The 20,452-nt window shown below is 34.0% G+C and overlaps 1 protein-coding gene across 3 annotated transcripts in view; it reads left to right on the top strand.

Moving 5' to 3' along the window:
- Positions 1-3,476, top strand: part of LOC128795565 (cadherin-7) — a 72,004-nt gene extending 68,528 nt beyond the window's left edge. For all 3 annotated transcript variants that reach the window (XM_053956433.1, XM_053956443.1, XM_053956452.1), the window contains one exon: positions 2,964-3,476. In XM_053956433.1, coding sequence (XP_053812408.1) covers positions 2,964-3,457 — 494 coding nt within the window. In that variant the 3' untranslated portion in view covers positions 3,458-3,476. The remainder of the gene's footprint in view (positions 1-2,963) is intronic.
- Positions 3,477-20,452: the final 16,976 nt, after the last annotated feature.

The following is a 20,452-nucleotide window of genomic DNA, read 5'->3' as shown; positions in this document are numbered from 1 at the left end:
GCATTTTAAGGTGTTTGTTTAAAGACTGATTTAGGTGTACTGAAACTACAAACATTAAATGTATATTAGACACAATGATAAAACTGTGTATTACTACAGCTAATATAAAGACAATTTTTTTTGCTTGGCTACTGTACCTATTAAAGGAAATCAATATTTCTAAAAATGTAGGTAAATTGGAAGAATTAAAAGGTTAGTTTAAATCAGTCTTTGTTAATTCTGGTTACTAAGACTTTATAATTAGCAGCTTAAAATATTGATTAATTTGTCTATTTGTTGCATCACATATGAAATCTGTATTTCATATGAAAACTGTCATTTCATCTCCTTAATATGAGTTGGGTGTATCTGTTTGGAGCCAATCTAGTGCCCTCAATGTGCAATACATTTGTGCCTAAAGGTTTTCCACTGTATTATTTCTTTTCTAAGAATCATGAAATTAGGTTTTTAGAAGTTCAGACAGTCCCTAATTACTGACTTAATGTCTGCTTTTGTCATAAATGTAGGAAATAAAAGCCCACCATGACTTAATGAGAAATGAAAAAAATTTGAAACTATTTGCATTTGATTTAAATAGCAGTGAAAATTGTTTAAGGTTTGTATTCATTTCTGCAGCTCCTGCAATGCAGCTAAAGCTTTGTTCATTTAGAGGTTAAACTTTATTGTTCATGGCTGCTGGAAAGGCTAGAAATTAATAATCTTATAAAGTTATCTAAATGCTAAAATATTTAACCTTTAGAAAGACTCTATATTTTTCTTGGCTTCAAGCAAGTGTGAGAGGTGGAAGGAACACTATATAAAACATTCATTGTATTGTACCTTTAGGCAGACCTTTCTACTAAGTTTCGTATTTTACACTTATTAGCATGTCTTTAACTTTCAACATGAAGTATGTTAAGAGGGACAGTAGAGTAAAAATGCATTTATTGAGTAAAGTAAATTATTAGCTGCTTACTTATAAGGCAATAAAATGTGGCAGTAAATGTTAAAAACAAGAATTAAAAAGTTATGCCAATATAAATCTTGTTTGAAATATCTATTTGTACTGTCAGCAAGGTAATTTCACTTCAAAATATCTTTTATAATAAAGAAAAACATTAGGAGTGGAGTGCAATTGTATCTGATGACAATTTTATGTTCTCTGCCGTATAATTTACAGCTTATTATACAAATATCAGAATGTTTTGAAATTTCACAAATGTCACTTTAAAGGTCAATATTTCATGTTATTAAACTGCATATGTAAATATTGTTCAAAGCAAAATGCCCCAAACTAGTGTCTTCTGAATTCAATACATAAAGGATGAATTAGGTAGATGCCAGGGGCAAAAAATGTGAAAGGGTGATGTTGCTTACGTAGTAATATAGTCATGAGACATCTATTAGTAGATGGATTATTGGATATGTGTTTGGTAGTTACTGAGAAAAGAGGAAAGAATTGTTGACTAATATATTTGTGAAAAAATTTAGGGGGGAAAAAAATGTATTTGCAGCTTTATTTTTAGACATGTGTGGCTGCAAAGGGAAATAAAAATAGTGCAGAAAGGCATTTCTGGTTTTAGCCAATTCCAAATAGTACCATAACATCTATAGACATCTACAGCTTTCTTTCTTGTACGATGTACTGCTTTATTCTAGCCAAGTGATCCTAATATTAAGTCATTCCTTGCAATGACTAGATTGATACTGACTTTAAGATCACTCCATGAAAAGGCTTTCAAGAATGGTAGTCCTGCATCATGCAACTTGTGGAGGCCACTTTTGAGACTACCTAGGGAACCTCAAGCTTAATTTTATCTCTATCACCTTTTAGATTTTGCTTATACATATGTTTCTACAGCATTTAATTGGCATTGTAAGTAAACATTGAAAATGTTATCAATGCATATAATCACATATTCTTAACATTAAAAATAATCATAAAATCAGAAGAGATTAATTAAATGTGGAATGACACTTTTCAACATACTGTTATTTTTTCAATCATAGTGATGCCTGTGATTTCCTAGGGGTGTCATTAACTCAGCAAATGTTATCCAGATGCTACAATATAGTATTAATTATTTTCCAGGAGGATGATTCACACTCCATCATGTCCCACAGATGGATGCAATATTCATAGTACTGGTTCCATATTTTGTATGTCACCAGTGATGTTTCTCTACCAAAACTGCATTAGAACAAGAGGAGCCCTGAGCTAGTTTCTTTCAGTGTTTTTTGCTTCTACTGCAGCTTAATATTAGCTTTCAAGCTGAAAGAAACTTTAAGAGTTAAAATTAAATAACCAATTACATTTCTAGTACTGGTTAATCCAGTAAACTCTAGCCCGAGCAGTTCTCATAAGATGTAAGGGATAAATCTCAAGTGCAGTACTTTGCACTTTTCAGGAAAGTGAGATCTCATATAGAGGTGGCTTTATTCCATGAACTAAGATGGTCTTATTTTACACATTGCTTAAAAAAATCAATGTTCTCCAATATAAAATTTTTAAACTTTGTTTTTATTCAGCAGATATTGGTCATACACTTTAAATCAGTCACTTTCCAAACCATGGTTTTTAAATTCTATTCTGTCAATTTATGAATGTGCTTTTATCACTTGGGCATTTAAGAGTTCAGGAAAAGGTCTTTTTATTTTTTAAAAATTATTATAATTTCTTGGCTGTGAGATTGTCATAGTCAGGCTGAACCAGTATTGAAATTTATGTTTAGCAGACAATATAGGGTATTAGAATTAGAGATGAAGATGCTAATCCTGAATGATTTGGGAAATAGATTCTTTAGGGTCTAAAAAGCTTATAGTTTAAATGTTATTTCATAATCAGCTAGATTTCACATCAAACTGCATAAATTTCTTGCTATTTACGTGGGTTTTTGCCATATTAATTAATGACTACTTCCAACATTTGGAAAAATACGAGAAAACTTCAGCACTGCTAAAACGGTAGCTTTTCTTTGTTCCAGTTCTTGTCTTGCTGATTGTCACCATGAGGCGACGGAAAAAAGAGCCCCTCATTTTTGATGAAGAGAGAGATATCAGAGAAAACATTGTCAGGTACGATGATGAGGGTGGTGGAGAAGAAGACACAGAGGCTTTTGACATGGCTGCCTTGAGGAACCTCAACATCATGCGAGACACTAAGACCAGAAGGGACGTGACACCTGAGATTCAGTTCTTGAGCAGACCGACTTTTAAAAGTATCCCAGATAATGTCATTTTTAGGGAATTTATCTGGGAAAGACTAAAAGAAGCTGACGTGGACCCCTGCGCGCCGCCCTATGACTCCCTGCAGACATACGCATTTGAGGGGAACGGCTCGGTGGCGGAGTCGCTCAGTTCTTTAGATTCCATCAGCTCAAACTCTGACCAGAACTACGATTACCTCAGTGACTGGGGCCCTCGTTTTAAAAGGCTTGCAGATATGTATGGGACCGGACCAGAATGCTTATACTCCTAGCCTTGGAACCTTTCTCTGAAAATGCACTGAAGAATATTAAAACAGAAAACTCAACCTAACAGACTGAGGAAAGTTGTAAATATTTTCCCATTTTTAAAATTTTAGGTTGTTGGGTTTGTTTCTTTTTTGTTTTTGCCTTGGTGGAACATACCTTCATTAGACTGTCCTAGGGACTGCACTGACCACACAGAATATGAGCATTTGGAGGCATTTTTGATAAAATGAAATGCTCAGCCACGTTCAAATAGATAGCAACCCTCAAATACCTGCAGAGGCAACTCACTTTCAAGAGTATGTTATACAGTCACCTCAGTGAGCTGGTGATACTCTGTAGATGCCTTCACAGTATTGCTGTATTGAGAATACAAAGTCTCTGTCTTAAGAAGAAATAAATTTTCAAATATGTAACTCAATACAATATTACAGTACATTGTATTTACACAGGCAAGGTTTTTTTTAGCAAATTTTATTTACTGTGTGCATACAGCTTACTAGAACAAAAGCAGAAGGACTAATGAAAACAAACAAAAGCCCAGGAAACTTTTTTTTGTATTTCTCCCTGTTTGTTCTCAGAGTTATTTAATTAGAAATCTCTGTAATTTTCTAAGTAGCTTTTGAGAAATTATTGTTTGTACTAAGAAATGCCACAGAGTGTCACCAACTTACAAAGTAGCCTAAAATCCACATAAAATGATAAATATGGAGGTGTAGTCTTATGGATGGGAAGTTTTGTGATGCCCATGTAGGTATAGAAAAGGTGTTGCTATCTATTTGCTATTTTTTATTCTCTCTTCTGATTTGTACAGGAGAATTTATCCTTTTTTATTATTGTTTGACATGAAGTGTTATATTTATTTTGGAACTCAAATCTCCACTAAATTCAGGTCCATTTTACTGCCTCATGGTTTTAGACTTGTTAGAACATGCTGATTTTTCTCCAGTCTCCGATAAATGTAGGAAATGAAGCATGGAAGTGGAGAAATTACAGTAAACAAGGCCACTCACCATTCATCCCACAGAAAGGAGAGCAGCACCAAGGATGTGTAGTTGTTCTTCTGAGCCATTACAAAGTCTGAGACATTTGAAGAAGATATTTGTACATTGAATTTTTTGAAAGAAGACTGCAGAGGTAGCTGGGAGTGTCTTTAATGCAAGATTTAATTTTCAAGGTTAAACATGCTATATGCTTCAAAGACTGTAAACACCTCGCTCTTCTCCTTCCCTTCTCTTTTGCTGCAGATGAATCACAGTAAAAGATGTTTTCTATTTCTTTCTTATGTTAAGCAATGTAATACTATTAACTTCAGAGGTTATCTTTATATCCTGCTGCACATAAGTATTATTTCCCCAAGGTGTTAACTCACTACAAGTGATTTCTATGCTAGTTCAGGAGTGCCAAAACAGAAGGACAACTATTGCTGGTTAACATACTGTATGATTTTGAAGTAGGATTTCTTAGAATAAGACAACTTTTTTATGATTCTGACAATATTTATACTTCATCTTTCATGATTTATTACTAGATAATAAGACATATTCATATATAAGTAAAATAGTGATTTTAGGTATTATTTCAGATTTTTTTTTTGTTTTAGATAAAATGTAGATGAATTCCTAAATTAGAGTCTGTTCCTGCAAATTTTTTGCTTGTATCTAACTTGAAATGACTTGACCTGCCTGCAATTACTGAGAGGTACACAGAATTGTTTACAGAACTGTGTTTGTGAACAGAAGGTGCTCCACAGAGAATGATGCTCACTCTAAAAGTACTTCTTTCTGAGAGAAGGATCCTTGTACTGAAATCCTAATGTATGAGTGATGTGAGGCTGGGGGATGGAAAATTGTCATTAAGGCTCTGTAATTTTTGCAGCCCAGCATTATCAATTAATTATGTGAAAGTGGCCTTCAGCTCCAACAGAAAAGAAAAATAATTTTAGTCATCTACAACATACTTAATTTGAGTTACATGTTAATAGACAATCATGGTTTCATAATTCAGTAGATTTGCTTCTAGTTGTATGAAATATATATATATAAGCATATATATATATATATATATATGAGACAGATTTTGTAACGGAACTGAAAGATATCGTCCATGACTTTTAGTCTTACATGTAAGATTTTCAATAAAAATATTAAAAAATAGGAAAAAAATCCCATGTGTATGCAGTTTAATGAGAGCAAGATATGCTGCAAAATATAAGCAGGTATTAAATCAGAAAGGTTCTGAAAGAACAGTTTTTCATTAATCTCCTTGTTCTTTGTGGGAAAATAATTCATGCATCTGGATTAAGATGTCAAAAATGCTGATTTTAGCACATAACATTCACAAGAGATTTAAATGTGGTTTAGAGTATACAGCCCAATTATCTTGGTTTTCTACCTTCTGTATGTGTAAAAAACCCAAAAACCTCCACTATTAGGATACCATGTTAGTGTGGGGTTTCTTTGATGTGCTTTCTGCTGAAAAAAAAAATGCTTTATTCTGATACCATAAAAACTCTTGCACATCTATATGTTTTCTCTTGCACAGTTCTAATTTAATTTTGTTGTTACATTCTACATGCTTACCTGCTGATTGTATTGTGGCAGTAAGAAAGGAAGGTGGAAATCCCATTTGGTGACAGATATTACTATAGCATACACATAAGGGTGTGTGTAATATGCACACTGTATAATGCTCACCAAAAATTACCACGACTATAGGTTTTTACACTTTGTAATCTGATTCGAATTCTTTTGTTGAGTCTTATTTATGTTACATAGCTGGATGGCATAAAGTATATTCTACTGACTATATACTATAAAATGTAAAAAGCATTTTCTCTGTCCTGGAAAGGTAATGAAATTATTTGGGCAATTAATTAATTAGAATAGCCCTTTAAAAAGACTTCCAATCAAACTTATTTATTGAAGTTTCTGAAGAGCTTCAGTATCTAACTAAAGGCCACAAATCCTAGATAAAAAATAGGTCAAACATTGCAATCACTCCCATCTTACAGTGGAATAACATGTCTTTCCTTCTGCCATATGCCAGTGGAATAGGCTTATTTTAAATTGAGATTTCCAAGAATTTTGAAAAGTGCACACTTTTAAGAGTGTTACTAAAATAACCCTACATAAAATTAAGCTGTTTGAAAAAGACTTAAGGTAAAGACTTCCTCTGTTTTGACCAGTTTGAAATATACTGAATTCAACAGTCAAACAATGGACATTCTGACTTATATTCCTTATTCAAAAGAATAAACAGTGTACTTTAGGTTATATTCCCACTGAGACATAGCACAGGCCTTTCTAAGCTCCTAGTTCTGATGGCTGCTTAGTATAATCACTGTAGGACTCATGAACTTTGATGTTACCAACTGAAATTTCTCCTACACTCGAAGAATTAAGGGAGAAAAAAAAAAAAAAGTTCCTTTTTCTCTTTTATTTGTTGTTGCAAAAGGCAGAGGGAGGAGTCATCACAATGTCCTCTTTCAGTTAAGGTATTTTCTAAGTTTTTTTTCCTGTTTACAATTCAGGTGTTAGCAATAATTAATTAAAAAAAACAACCTTTCCTATAATTTTTTTTATTTTAGAGGTTTTGGATGAAAGCATGTGATAAAATATAAAATTGTAGCATCTTATTTTTATGGAAAAATACTCTTGTATGATATAAAGAAAAGTCATAGTTTGACATTCTGAAAAAGAAATAAATATAAATGTAAGTGTATGTAAGCATACACTTACATTGGCTTTTAAGATCCTTAAAGAGTTGAAAAGTGAACACAATTACATATATTAAATCTAGTATTAAATTCTTGGTTGCAGTCCATCATGTGACAGATTTTAATTTTTTAAATATAGATTTTTTTGTCTACTTTAGAATCTGTGTAGAGTAATACTGCTTTGAGGCATCATTGTCTTCACTTCATTAGCAATAGAAAGGGTCAAGTATATTTTTACTGGTCTGTGACTCTAAAACTGAATCGCTAAAAATAGAAATGTCACTTTATTTATTTGACAGAAATGGGAAAGTCTACAAGATACCAAGAGCTCTAAAAGTTGCTTTCTTAACTATGCCATCCTTAAGTTTGACAGATCTACTTCTAAGTTTTTCTGATACATCCTAAGATATATTTTCACCCCAGAATGACTCCTTCCACACCAAGAATTATTCTTCAGTTCATTTTTAATGCAGCTAAAAATGTATTTTATTGTTCATAGATTTTTTTTATATGTTTCTTCCTTAACTCTTGCTCTTTGAACTAGAGAAATCTCAGTACACAATATAATCTATTTTCTACATGAAGGAATGAAAAAACCATCTACATAACATAGGCTCTACTTTGTTACTATAATTTACCTTTTCTCACAAAAGAGAAAAGTCTTTCCCTATGGTACATAAAATCTGCAAAACCTTAGACCATACAATTGCTTACAGAAATATATTGGTTGAAAAAAATGGATTTACCTCATCATCATATGACAAGCGATTGTAATGGAATCTTTATGTGAAGCCTTATATATCTGATCAAACACAACAAAAGAAGAAATCAGCATAAGAATTTTCTGGAAATCAGAAGAAAATCTCATTTGAAGCCACAGTGGAGTGTTACAAAAACTCTGCATACGTGAGCACATATTTTCTAAAATTGTGTGTATGTTTAAACATTCCACTCCCAAACCATTCCTTTTAAAATACCTTTTTTTAATCAGAGAGTATCTGGAAAAAGGTAATCCTACTCTCATAAACTTTGCTTATCCCCATCAATGACTGAGGAAGAAAAGTATAATTTGGACTCAGGCAAAACTTTTAATATTGCTCCCACAATGAAAGCAAATTGGTGCCATATTTTGACCCAAAGTAGTTTAAAATCTGTAAGAAGTGTCACAAAGACTGTGATTTCTGAGAATATTTTTAAGAGATGGTATCTGATTGAAATTCCCATTCCTAGAAATGATGTAAAGTTAAATGAAGTTTAATATTTGGATGATTAACTAAGGTCATAAACCTGTTGTGATGGATGCTGAACCAATTCTCGGGAAAAAAAATCAAGAATTTTACTTTCTTCTTCTGTTCACCAGTATCTCAGTCAAAGTCAGAATTGCAGTGTCCACCAAAGCAAAATCATGTCAAATCTAAGTTGAACACAGTAGGTAATTAGATCTTGTCTCTTCCTCACAAAGGCTAAAAGACATTTACCTTGTCATTCTATTCACATTCTATTCTTTTCTGATTATGTCTTGACTGCCTGAGACCTGTGAAGTTTTTGTGGTTTGGGGGTCTTGGGGGGTGAGGTTTGTCTGTTTATGTTTTTTTTTAACATTAAAATTGGTATTCTTGCTGAAATGCTTATGTTTGAATGAGCTGACATTTTTCATTGAATTTTTTGGGTTTGTTTTTCTTTGGTGAAAACCGTACCAGCTATGTATATCTTGACTTTTCTTCTATTTTGACTCCACACCCACATTTTTCTGTACTGTTAATAACAAAAAGAAAGTCCTGAGGTGTTCCCTCTCTTTGATGTCTATTGTGATAATATGCAGGTGAACTCAGTGGGAAGAAATGATGATGTCTGACCCTAATTCAAAAGGTTTAATGATTTCTTTATTATAACTATTCTAAAATACATTAATACACTATATAAAGGAAGATACTAAAACTACAAACCTACTTTCTCTAACTACCATATCTAACTCACAACTCGTGACCCTGTTCTCAAGAGTCCAGACACAGGTGGATCTGATTGGCCGTCAGGCTCAAACAATCCTCACCAGAATCCAATCAAGCAATCACCCCAGGTAAACAATTCTCCAAGCACATTCCACATAGGACAAACAAGGAGGGGAAATAGAAATTGTTTTCTCTTTCTTTCTCTCTGTGCCCCTCTATGAAAAATCCTGAGAGAGAGAGAAATGTGCTTACTACAGATGTCTAGAAGCTATGAAGAAAAAGATAAACAGAGGATCAAGAGACTGCAGTGAATCTAATCTGTCATTTTCTTGAAACACAAACTCACAAATTCCACAGTTAAGCTGCCATTAACACCATTCAAATAGTGACATGGATGTAATCTTAACACCTTAAAATATTCTGGCACTACTATCAGCAATTTTTACACATTTAATTAAGTAATATTTTAGAATTGTAAAGGTTTGTTACCTGTAACTCAGTTTCATCATAATTATTTATATCATGGTCTCGATGCACAGAAAAAGGAAAAAATGCAAAGTAAAACAGCCCGAGTACAAAATGCCCCTATGTGCACTAACATTTAATGCAGTGTTTTAATAATTGTTGTGCCTGAGTATTCCTCATACATTGACAGCTTTTCCTCTCTTTGAGACTAACTACTAATAAATTAAGATAGTGTGATATCGACCCAGATATTCAAGCCACATTAGACCATTTGAGTTTGACAAGAATATTCAGTGTGAATTTTAATGTTCTTCTATTTCCTTAATGATCAGAACATCTTTATTATTGTCATCAGACTGTTGAAATTTTGTGGAGAAAGAGGTGTTTTACTGATTCACCTATGAAATGCTAGGCAAAATCTTGATCATATTGAAGTATTTGGCAGATCTCCCTATGGCTTTCAAGAGGAGTCAAGATTTGTCCATTGTTAGGGGACACAGATAAATGATCACTTAGATCATCATGATGGAAGATTGTTGCTTTGAGTTGGATACCTTCTCTTTTTACACAATCTTTTCTACTGACTTTCCCATTTTGGAAGACACAATCTCATAATGGTAATGCAAGTAGCTTAATAGCATGTTTTTAATGGCATAAGCTACTTACTTACTATCAGTATAATGCACATAAGCTTGCTGTACTGAATAGTACCCTTGCTCATAAAAATAATTTCTGTGCACATGCTAAATACAGACAGTGTTAGGAAAGGTTTACATTTGATGCAGTAGCAATAGTAAAATACTGCCTGGAGAAAAAACCAAACCAAAGCAAAACAGTGTTTCTCATTAAAATAAATGACACAGAATTTTCAGGCTATCAAAATTAAGTTGTTATATTTTCCTCAGACTGTGGGACCATCTGTAGCCTTACTGACTTCAGTGACTGCAGGTAAAATCCAAATTAACCATAATCTTGTTTGGAAATATTTTGTTTTGCTGATACTTCAGATTTTGTTAAATAATAGAAAAAGGCTGTAGCAAAAAAGTGACAGAGAGGTTAAAAGTATCAAGGTTTTTCTGATGTTTCTGGTGTTTCATAGATTATCTAATGATGTGAAAAATAATGTTTTACCAGTTTCTACTAGAATACAATTTCCTTTCAGGTAATAATATTTCCATCCTGTGGAACACTGTTTTCCAGCAGTCTGCAGTGCTTGGCCTGCCTGGCCTCATCTTATTCAAATATTAAAAAAAGAGTAATTAACATACAGCCTGTTGATGCAGCTATTGATTCAGTCTGGATATTTGTTCATGTTTTTTCCCATTCAATTTCTAGTAGTTTGTGACTTGATTTATCTTTCAGTGGAAGTTAGTATATGATAACAAAATAAAACATTATTTAAATAATGATATTTAGTAGCAGCTGATCATAAAAAATAGGTTAATATATTATGTATGACTTTTTTTTTTTTCTTTAACTGTAGCTTAGCACAGGTCAATATAATTTATTAGGTCTCAGAGATTAATGTACACCAACTTGCCTCTTGCACAAAGCATCCCCATGAAGGGATTTTAATTGAAATAGCTACTATAAAATGTGGAGTTATTTAAATATTCAGAAGCCGCTGTTCCTTGGAAATAAAGAGAGGTAACCAAAAATCTATAGTCCTTGTCTTTCTGGGAACAGGTAGATATATGCAGAGAAGTCAGAAAGGGTAAGGTCTTCAAATTTAACACCTGTAGTGAATATGGATGAAAATCCAATTGACTACAACTGAAAGCAAGACAGAAACCCAGGAGGCATCTGTCAATGACAATCATTCTAATCAGTCTAATTTAGCCAATTAGCGTCATCTGTATTAAGAGTTGTCTTACTTTAGTTTGGGCTTTGTGTACTACAAAAAACACAACTTCAGAAGGTGAAAAGATTTATGTTGCCTTCTGGTCAATTTTGCATTCATGAAGAGGTAAAGCAAAAACAGACCAAAGCTGCAGCAGACTGGCATCACCTACAACATAAATAAGACTGATGGTATGGGAAGGGCAAGCTGAAAGTCACATGACAGGGAAGATTTCCTCAAACCTCTTGTGCTTGATTTATGTGTCAGGACTGGACCTCAGGAGAACCAAGATCCTTGTGCCCAACCAGTTCATCAGTATCCCATTATGGGGACTCTCCACTGAACAGTCCACTGAAACGGAGGGCAGTTCAACTAACTTGTTCAAGGACACACACTAACAGCATAAGAGAGACCCCCGCCCAGGTCCACACAGTCGAGATTTACCCACTGCCACTGACTGCCAGCATCCTTCAAGGACTCACATTAACAATTTACGGAATAATATTATTAGTATAATAGAAAATTCTGACTGGTTAAGCTCCAAAGGTTGCTGGTAACAGTATTTGACTGAAAAAACTTATTCAAAGCAATATATGGATAAGTTCTAATCCCTGAAAAAACTACCTAGAGATAATTATTCAGTGTGCATGGAGTATGATTCTTACCCAATAGACATCCCCATGGGGGAGAAGACATTTTCAGCTTGTCAGGTGATCCTGGCAGTTATAGAGTCTTCCCTAACTTATCCCAGTTATTAACTTTTACAATATTCTTGGTGTCTAGGTGAAGCTTTAGTGACTCTAGGCATGCATCATGCCCAGAGAGGAGTGCTCATACCCTGGAGACAGGTAGCTTTGGGACAGAGGTGAGGATCAGTATTACATCTGAGGTAACCTTTGGATGGAGATGAGCGTCAGTATTATATATGCTGAGAGAGATTTGACCCTGGTCTCTGGTTCAACAGCAAGACATCTCTTTTTATCTCTCTTAGTCGGCAGCTAATGCATGGCTTATCAGCTAAAGTATCGCCGAGTTCCCTCTTCTGCAAGGATTTCAACTGAGCTTGGTCAATGTTTCTCCACTCTGCTCCACTGGCAGTTTCATCTCTCCTTCTCATATATTGTGTGTGGGAAGTCGGGCACAATGACCGCATTCTATCCAAGAAACTGCAACTGCATTTCCCCCCTGTTCTTTCTGTACTGTTATAACTTCCCGGTTTTCTGTAATTTTTGCCTTAGTCTTTTCCCTACAGTGAATGACAATGTCTTGCTGCCTCATTCTTCATCCTTCCACTGCCCATCTCTTTCTCTAGCTGGTATTTCCTAAAGGAGAGTTGTAACTTTGTGAATTCCCTGTGTATGGTGGTTCATACCACTGATCCCAGATGTTGATTAAGCCATAAAAACAGAACAGCAATATTGATGTTACTCTTACAACTAATAACAATGACACTGTCAAAAAGAGATATTGTTAATCTTGGAATCAGAATATCAGATTATTTTCAGATAATAGTTATCTGCCCAGCTTTGTCAGTGATCTGATCTGTGGCACTGGTTGATCCATCTTTGTCACCTGTTGACAAAAAGTCCTGAAGAGGAACAGACCCCTTTCAATATTTTGCAGAATGAATATAATATGGCAACATTCATGTAACTGTTTGGTTTTTGTTAGTTTATTTCATTCCTGGCATAAATCTGGAATAAATTATTCCCTAGCCAATGTCAGCAGCAATGCAAATTCAATGCTGTATATAGGATGGCAAGAAAGATTCAGAAAACAACAGTCAGTCCTGAAAATTCTTTGGCATACAAATGCAATGTGATAGTCATACCAGTAGGATGGAATGCTGTAGGAAAAAAAAAACATACAAAATGACTTCCAATACTTTAATTTCATGCATTTTATGACTCATAGAGTTTCAAAGAAAGAGACATTAATTTGCTTAGTCATTCTGTCATTGAAGAAAGCATTCTCTCAAATCCACAATGAAACAGTGGTATACAAATATTTTGGAGGAGTAGTATACTTTGTATTGAAGTAAAAGGAAGCTACATAGTCTTCTGTTGAGTATTTAAGGAGGTAAAGACAAATACTTGATTGATGTTTTAATATGAAAGAAGACATATTTACAAGGAACCAGAAAGGTTTTGAGAATGTATTTTCTCCTCAGCTAACTTATTTCAACAGCTGAAGCTTGTTAATACCTAATCTTAATTAAAAAAAAATCTATCTTCAAAATCTTATGGTTTAACTAATATGAGACTAAAAAGTAAAAACTTTATTGAAATGGAAGCTCCATCTGAGGAGGGATAATTAATTCATCTTGCTTGCCATTTAACCGTAAGAAAACCCAATGGCTTTGTAATTTTGAAAATCAGTCCTCTCTTTGGAAATCAGGAATTAAACAAATTAAAGGCTTCCTCACTAGCAAGTTTTTTGGCAAAGAAATATGTGAGAAAAGCTAATGGCCTTAAACAGACTACCTCACCAAACAATATATCTAAGATTAGTCTGCCATGTGCCTAAGGAATCATCAGGTTAGAAAAGCAAAATCACTACTCTGTTAGAAAACAAAAGTAGAGGCAGTTCAGGTAAACTCTTATCAACTTCAGTAGAAAAACAGGTTTTGGTCTATCACTTTATTTCTGTAATTTTTTGGTGAATGGAAATTATATAAACTAATTGATACAGAATAATCTAATTGATTATTAGATTTAAAGATGATCATGCTGTCCAAAAATAACGTGTGAAATAATTAATCAAGATTCAGGCCAATAAATATGGACTGCTGATGTTTTTTCTGAGTCAATTAAAATGGATGTCAATATTCTGACAGCAAAATTATTTTCAGAACTAAATGGGAACTCACAGAACATGTGTTCTACTGTTTGCTTTCAACATGCTTAAGAAGGAAAAATAAAACCAAAAAAAAAAAAAAAACAAACCAAACCAAACCAAACCAAGCAAAACAAAACAAAACAAAACAAAACAAAAAAAAAAAAAAAAAAAAAAAAAGAAAAAAAAAAAAAACAAACCCCAAACCCCACAATACCCAGAGAAACATGACTTCAAAGTTCTCAAAGAGTATTGTTTGTAACTACTGCAGTTGTTTTATTTACCTTCTGGTAGCTCAGATTTTGTCCAATATAGTGACAATTATTTGGTGCTGTATTTGGTTCTAGAGCAGCAGTGAACTGACCCAGAGAACAATATGGTTTTCAGTGTATTCAGCCTCAGAATTTTAGAGGTATTTAGTCACATGACCAATGACAGTGGGGCAGCTAAAGACCTCAAGGGCCATGATCACAACAGAACCCTCATCTTCCAAATTCCCCAGAGACCAGACATCTGAGGACAACATCCTTTAGACAGCAGAATGTGACAGAAGTTTCTACCTTAGGAAATTTGGTTATAGGAGAAAAAAGGGTCATATATAAGCTTCACCTTGTGATGTTTTGTTATTGTATTGAAAGTGATCTTACCAGTCTTTTATCTACAAATCACCAAAGCACTGCATTAACCTTTATCAGCACAATTCACACTAAAATCCTGTAAGCTAAATTCCTTAGAAAGTCTCCTTAATTATTCTTGGGAATCTTCACCATTTAAAAATGAAGTATTTTAAAACTTGTAATTATCTATACCTTCTTTCTCTATGTATTGGGTTTGCTTGGCCAGGTTTTAGTAGCAAGGGACCTACAGGGGTTGCTTCTGTGGGAAGATGACAGAAGCTTCCTCCAAGTTCATCAAAGCCAATGCCAGCTGGCTCCAAGATGGATGTGCCACTGGGTAAGATCAAGCCAATCAGAAATCGTGATGTCTCCTCTGCAATAATGTGTTTGGAGGGAAAAAGTAGTTATTGTGCAGATGTAACTGTGGCCAGAGAGGAGCGGGGTGAAAATATGTGAGAGGAACAACTGTGTAGATACCAAAGATCGTTGGAGAAGGAGGGAGAGAAGCTGCTCCAGGTGCTGAAGCTGAGTTCCCCTGCAGCCTGTGGTAAAGACCATAGTGAAGCATCTGTCTCTCTGCAGTCCATGGAATAGGAGATTTTCTCATAGGACCCGTGAGGAATCCATGCTGGAGAAGGGTGTGCCTGAAGGATTGTACCCTGTGGAAAGGGACCCACTCTTGATCAGTTAAAAAAGAACTGTAGCCTGTGAGAAGCATTTACACTGAAGAAGCTTCTGGAGAAAGATTTCTCTCCCCAAGCAGCATGGGAAACAACGTGTGACAAACTGACCATAGCCTCCATTACCTGTTTCCTTGCACCACTGGGTAGGAGGACATAGAGCTGTGAAGGAGGGAGGGGTGGGGGAAAGGTGTTTTTAAGATTTGTTCTACTTGTCATTATCCTGCTCTAATTTTGCAGGCAATAAATTCCATTAATATCCCCAAGCTGATTCTGCTTTGCCCATGACTGTAACCAGTGAGTGAATCCCAGTCCTTAACTCATGATTTTCTCTGTCCAGTTTTGGAGGTGAGTGGTAGAGCAGCTTTGGTGGGCACCCGGCATCCAGACAGCATTAAACCAATGCACTCCATGTGCTGGATGAAGAACCATACATCAATAAGGCTCTTTTTTTTTTACTATTTAGTCTTCTATAAAATCTAATTTTTTGACAGAAGCAAGAATCAGAGTATCAGACAAGATAGTCTGATTCTTGTTTCTGTCAAAAAATTAGATTTTTTAGATGATTAGCAAACTACCTGGGCTTAGGACAAAAATGTAATAGCTCCTGAAATGACTTGTTATTTTTATTTTTAATATTTTTTTTCTCGAAGTGAAATCCTACTGACTTTTGCATTTCAAGACAGAGAGGAAATGTAATGGGTTTTATACATATTGTCCAAGGACATAGGGAAGTCTAATTTACACATAACAGGCTGAAGACTGAGTGTGTACAAGATGACATGATGTTAGGTTAAAAGGATGCAACTTTAACCAGCTTAGAAACAGCACATCTGGTTTACAACTGAGTGCATTCATCAGAGAGCTGTTAACTATGACTTATTAAACTTAGAGCACTTCAGAAAATGTAATTGATCATGGAGGAATAAATATATAAATTATAGTCTGCAAGAAAATTATTTTAGCCTTCTCCTATTTCTAAAATATACATAAAATATAATATTAGTGTATAATTTAAAGGTCAATTAGCAGCAATAGTACACCAGTTTTATGAAGGTAAAACATGTTGGGATCTTGAAAATAAATGAATTTTTACATTATTTTAATGACTTTTCACATTATTTTTCTGTTAAAACGATACTCCTGCACTTTTTTCTGTTATTTCTCATCTTCTTATTCCCCTTCACTTCTTTTCTCCTTAATAAATCTGATTTGTTATACAACTTCTCAGTCTCTAAAAGCATAAGATGTATGAGGCACTCTCACTATTGAGTTGCAAAATTAGATTTCAGGGATGGGTTTTGTAATCAGTGCTTCTGGTAGTGCTGCATTCTAGATCCACCTTCAACGAATTTTTCTACCATGTTGTCAGAATTTTCTTCATTTTATATAAGGTAGGCAAAAGAAAATCAATACACTGCCTTATGTTTTCTTTCTCTCCATGTGTATTCTATGAATATAAACATATATGAATGTAATACCTTCATATTCTATGAATTCTAAAAGAAAAGATTTTCAAGAAGCTATGACACTGTATAGCATAAGGATGGAGTAAGACAGTGGACTCCATGCCTCAGGAAGTCAAAAGTGAATTAGGAAGGAATTCTATAGGTATTAGTTCATAGCTATATGAACTGACTTTTGACTAGGAAGTAGTTGCTAGTCAATAATATTTGAAAGACTGCACTCAGGTGAAAATCAGGGAACCTATGTCAAATTACTTTTGTTTTGAAACTAGGTCATAGAGTGTAAGTCCTCACATAACTGCTGACAATTAATTTAACAACTTTTTCAGCAATCTCAATAAAGACAAAAAGAACTAAAACAGCACACTGAATAAAATATCCTTTCTCTGTCCATCTGATTACCAAATGTTTCCTTCAGGCCATTTTTTTAAGTCACACCAGCTGTATTAGCCATCACACAGCAAGAACAAGAAAGGTTTAGATGTTAATGAACTGTTAAGTCAGCGTTTTTCTTTTAGCATTGGAAACAAGATTGTTGACTAAGCAAAGATAATTCAAGTTAAGGTCAGTCATAAAAACTTTCTGATATCCTACCATGCTCAACTTTCAAAACATCTGCTATGTTCAAATCATGTCAAAAGTAATCATTAAATGAGATATGTGTTTAGATAGACTTTAAATCCAGGTTTTGATAAAGTTTCAAAGTTTTTCTTTTTCCTTGCTTTTTTTTTTTCCCTTTCACCTATAACAAATTGCAGCTCACTATTCAATAAGCTCAGTAAAATTCTGTAAGTAACAAGTAAAACATGTCTGAAACACTATAATTTTCTAGGCATATATTTAAAAATAGATATCTTAATAACTTTAGTGACAAAATATTCTTGCACATGGAGAGGCAGATATCACTACCATGTGCTGAAATGAAGCAGAGAAATAAATTCTTTTAGGTCAGAAAGCAAATTTATAACAGAGTTAGCCACAGAAAGTAATCTGATATATTGAAATGTAAGACAAAAATTAGTCTCTAACTTTTTTATTACTATTTGATGACGTTGATTGGCTTGAATGATGAACACAAGTATTGGAATGGAATGAGCAAAGAATTATTTTCTGTAAAAAGGGCAAATTTGAGCATGATTTTTCATTCAAAGCAAGGGGGCACTCATATGGAAGAAGTGCAAGCCTTCCTGAAGAAAAAGAAAACCAACACAAAGCAACATAATATATCTCCAAATAATTATTAGGAAAACAATGACAAACTATGGAAAAAGACTCTCCAAGAAATTTTCCTATGACAAAATTGTAAGGAAATACAGAAAAAAAAAAAAAAAACCAGTCAAAATATATTTAAGCAGCGTCTTTTAAAGAAAATTACATCTGTCAATGACAAAGATAAAAATAGAAAAGGGTCAGCAGGAAAAGGAAACAGAAGAAAAGTGATACTAATGCATGATCACAAAGGAGAAAAGATCAATGTTAATCTATTGCAATTGCCAAAGGAATAATTTTGCTTCAGACTTTCTTTTTTTCAATGTAACTGCCATATAGAAAAAAATAGTAACCAATTATAATTAAATAACCCCATGCCAAAGAAATGACAACAAAAAAGAATTATGTGTCAGAAGTAAGGATATCTGAAAGGGAATAAAAACTTTTAGATTGCAAATTCTAAAAAAAAAATAGAACAGTCCCTTAGCATCTGTCTTGAAGAATATAGTCCTTTAAATAAACATAATTTGAAATTGACTATGTGCTATGTATCTATGTATGTACTACATATGTACTATGTAGGTACTATGTATCCAGTACTATGAATGAATGATGGGAATGGTCTCTGATTGAAGAGAAAGAAAACACAGCACTGTAAACACATCAGAAATACGCACATAATAGGCCTCGGCGCTGCATAATGGCCTCGAACTTATTTTCAGGAAAAAATTGCCAAATCCATGTAACTCTGTGGACCCTTGAGTAAGTTATAAAATTATGACCTAGCACAGTAGATACACTCTGTATATATTTTTTTGAAATACACATATACGTATATTTTCTGACAGCTGATCTGTTAGATCATCACAGTCAAGTCATCCCAATCTGTCTGGAGTTACTTCATACAGTTCCCTATAGAGAAGTGGACTTATATTCATTAGAAATTATTAATAGCCAGGCAGCAGGAAACAGCAAAAGCTGAGTTGAACAAATCAGACTGGGAAGAAATTAGACAATGATTTCCCTCAGTCATTCTTCCTGTGGTAGATATGTTTAACATTTTCATTAGAAACTTTCATGCAGGAGCTAAGTGGGCACCCTGAAATGTGGAAGTGTTAGAAAGTAGAAAGTGATCACTAAGTGGAAGAGTTGGATGAACTTGGGAGCTAAAGCAATGGAAATGATATAAATAATATAAATTCTAAAGATAAATGCTTTATGATTAATGAGAATTTGAGCTTATAAATGTAAACTACATTCATTGTATGCAAGAAAGAAAAGGAAAACTTGAATACATTGGTGAGTAACAGGATGACTGTGACATGGTTGTGAATATAATAATAATATCCCGGAGTGCATCAAACAAGGAATTCCCATTACAGATAGGAAAGTGTTACTCCCATTTTGAAACATATTGTCATGATCTTACTCAAAATATTGTAAACAATATGACTCAACTGATAAGCATAAAATTTACCTGAATTTGATATAGAAAAAGACAGTAAGGATGACTGTGAAAATGGAAAAATTAATGTTAGAAGAGATAGTAAAACACATGTGGAGTGAAGATTACCTTCTTTATAAGTGTGAAGATGTAAGAAGGACAAGAATGATCTGCCTTAGAAGACAATGCCTATGCATGACCAGAGGGATATGAGGTGGTCATGAATAATGTCATCACAATCAGAAAGGTGTTTCTAAGTAAGATCCTGGCTTAGCATTTCTAATGATTTTGGCTCTAACACTGAAGTTGAAAAGATTAGAGAAAAAAAGGATTACATAAAAATCCTAATTCTCATGATGAAAGATTATATGTATTCAACTAATTTAAATTTTTAAAGGTTGTTGAAATAAACATAAGGGCTTCATTGATCAAAAATGCCAACCCTGCTTTTTGGTACTATGCCCAATTTATATGTCACCAAGACTGCATCCTAGACAAATAAATTTGCTGTTTTGGTGTTCCGTCTTTCATTCTTCTTCCCAAAAAGCATTTGGAGATTGATCACTGATTACAGTACAGGTCCAAAAATAGGTCTAGCAATACTACAATTTTTCAAGTATCTATATGGTATTTCATACTTAGACACTGAAGCGATCATCATATGTCATTAGAGGAATAGTCAGGAAGTAATCAAAGACTGACTGTCAGAAAACACTGAAAATTTGTCTCAATTTGTTTTCAGTCTCTTTATCTAGATAGTTTCATCTGACAAATGCTCAT

This window comes from Vidua chalybeata, chromosome 1, assembly GCF_026979565.1.
Source record: "Vidua chalybeata isolate OUT-0048 chromosome 1, bVidCha1 merged haplotype, whole genome shotgun sequence".
Classification (NCBI taxonomy): Eukaryota; Metazoa; Chordata; class Aves; order Passeriformes; family Viduidae; genus Vidua; species Vidua chalybeata.
This window is presented reverse-complemented; position numbering and strand designations above follow the sequence as displayed.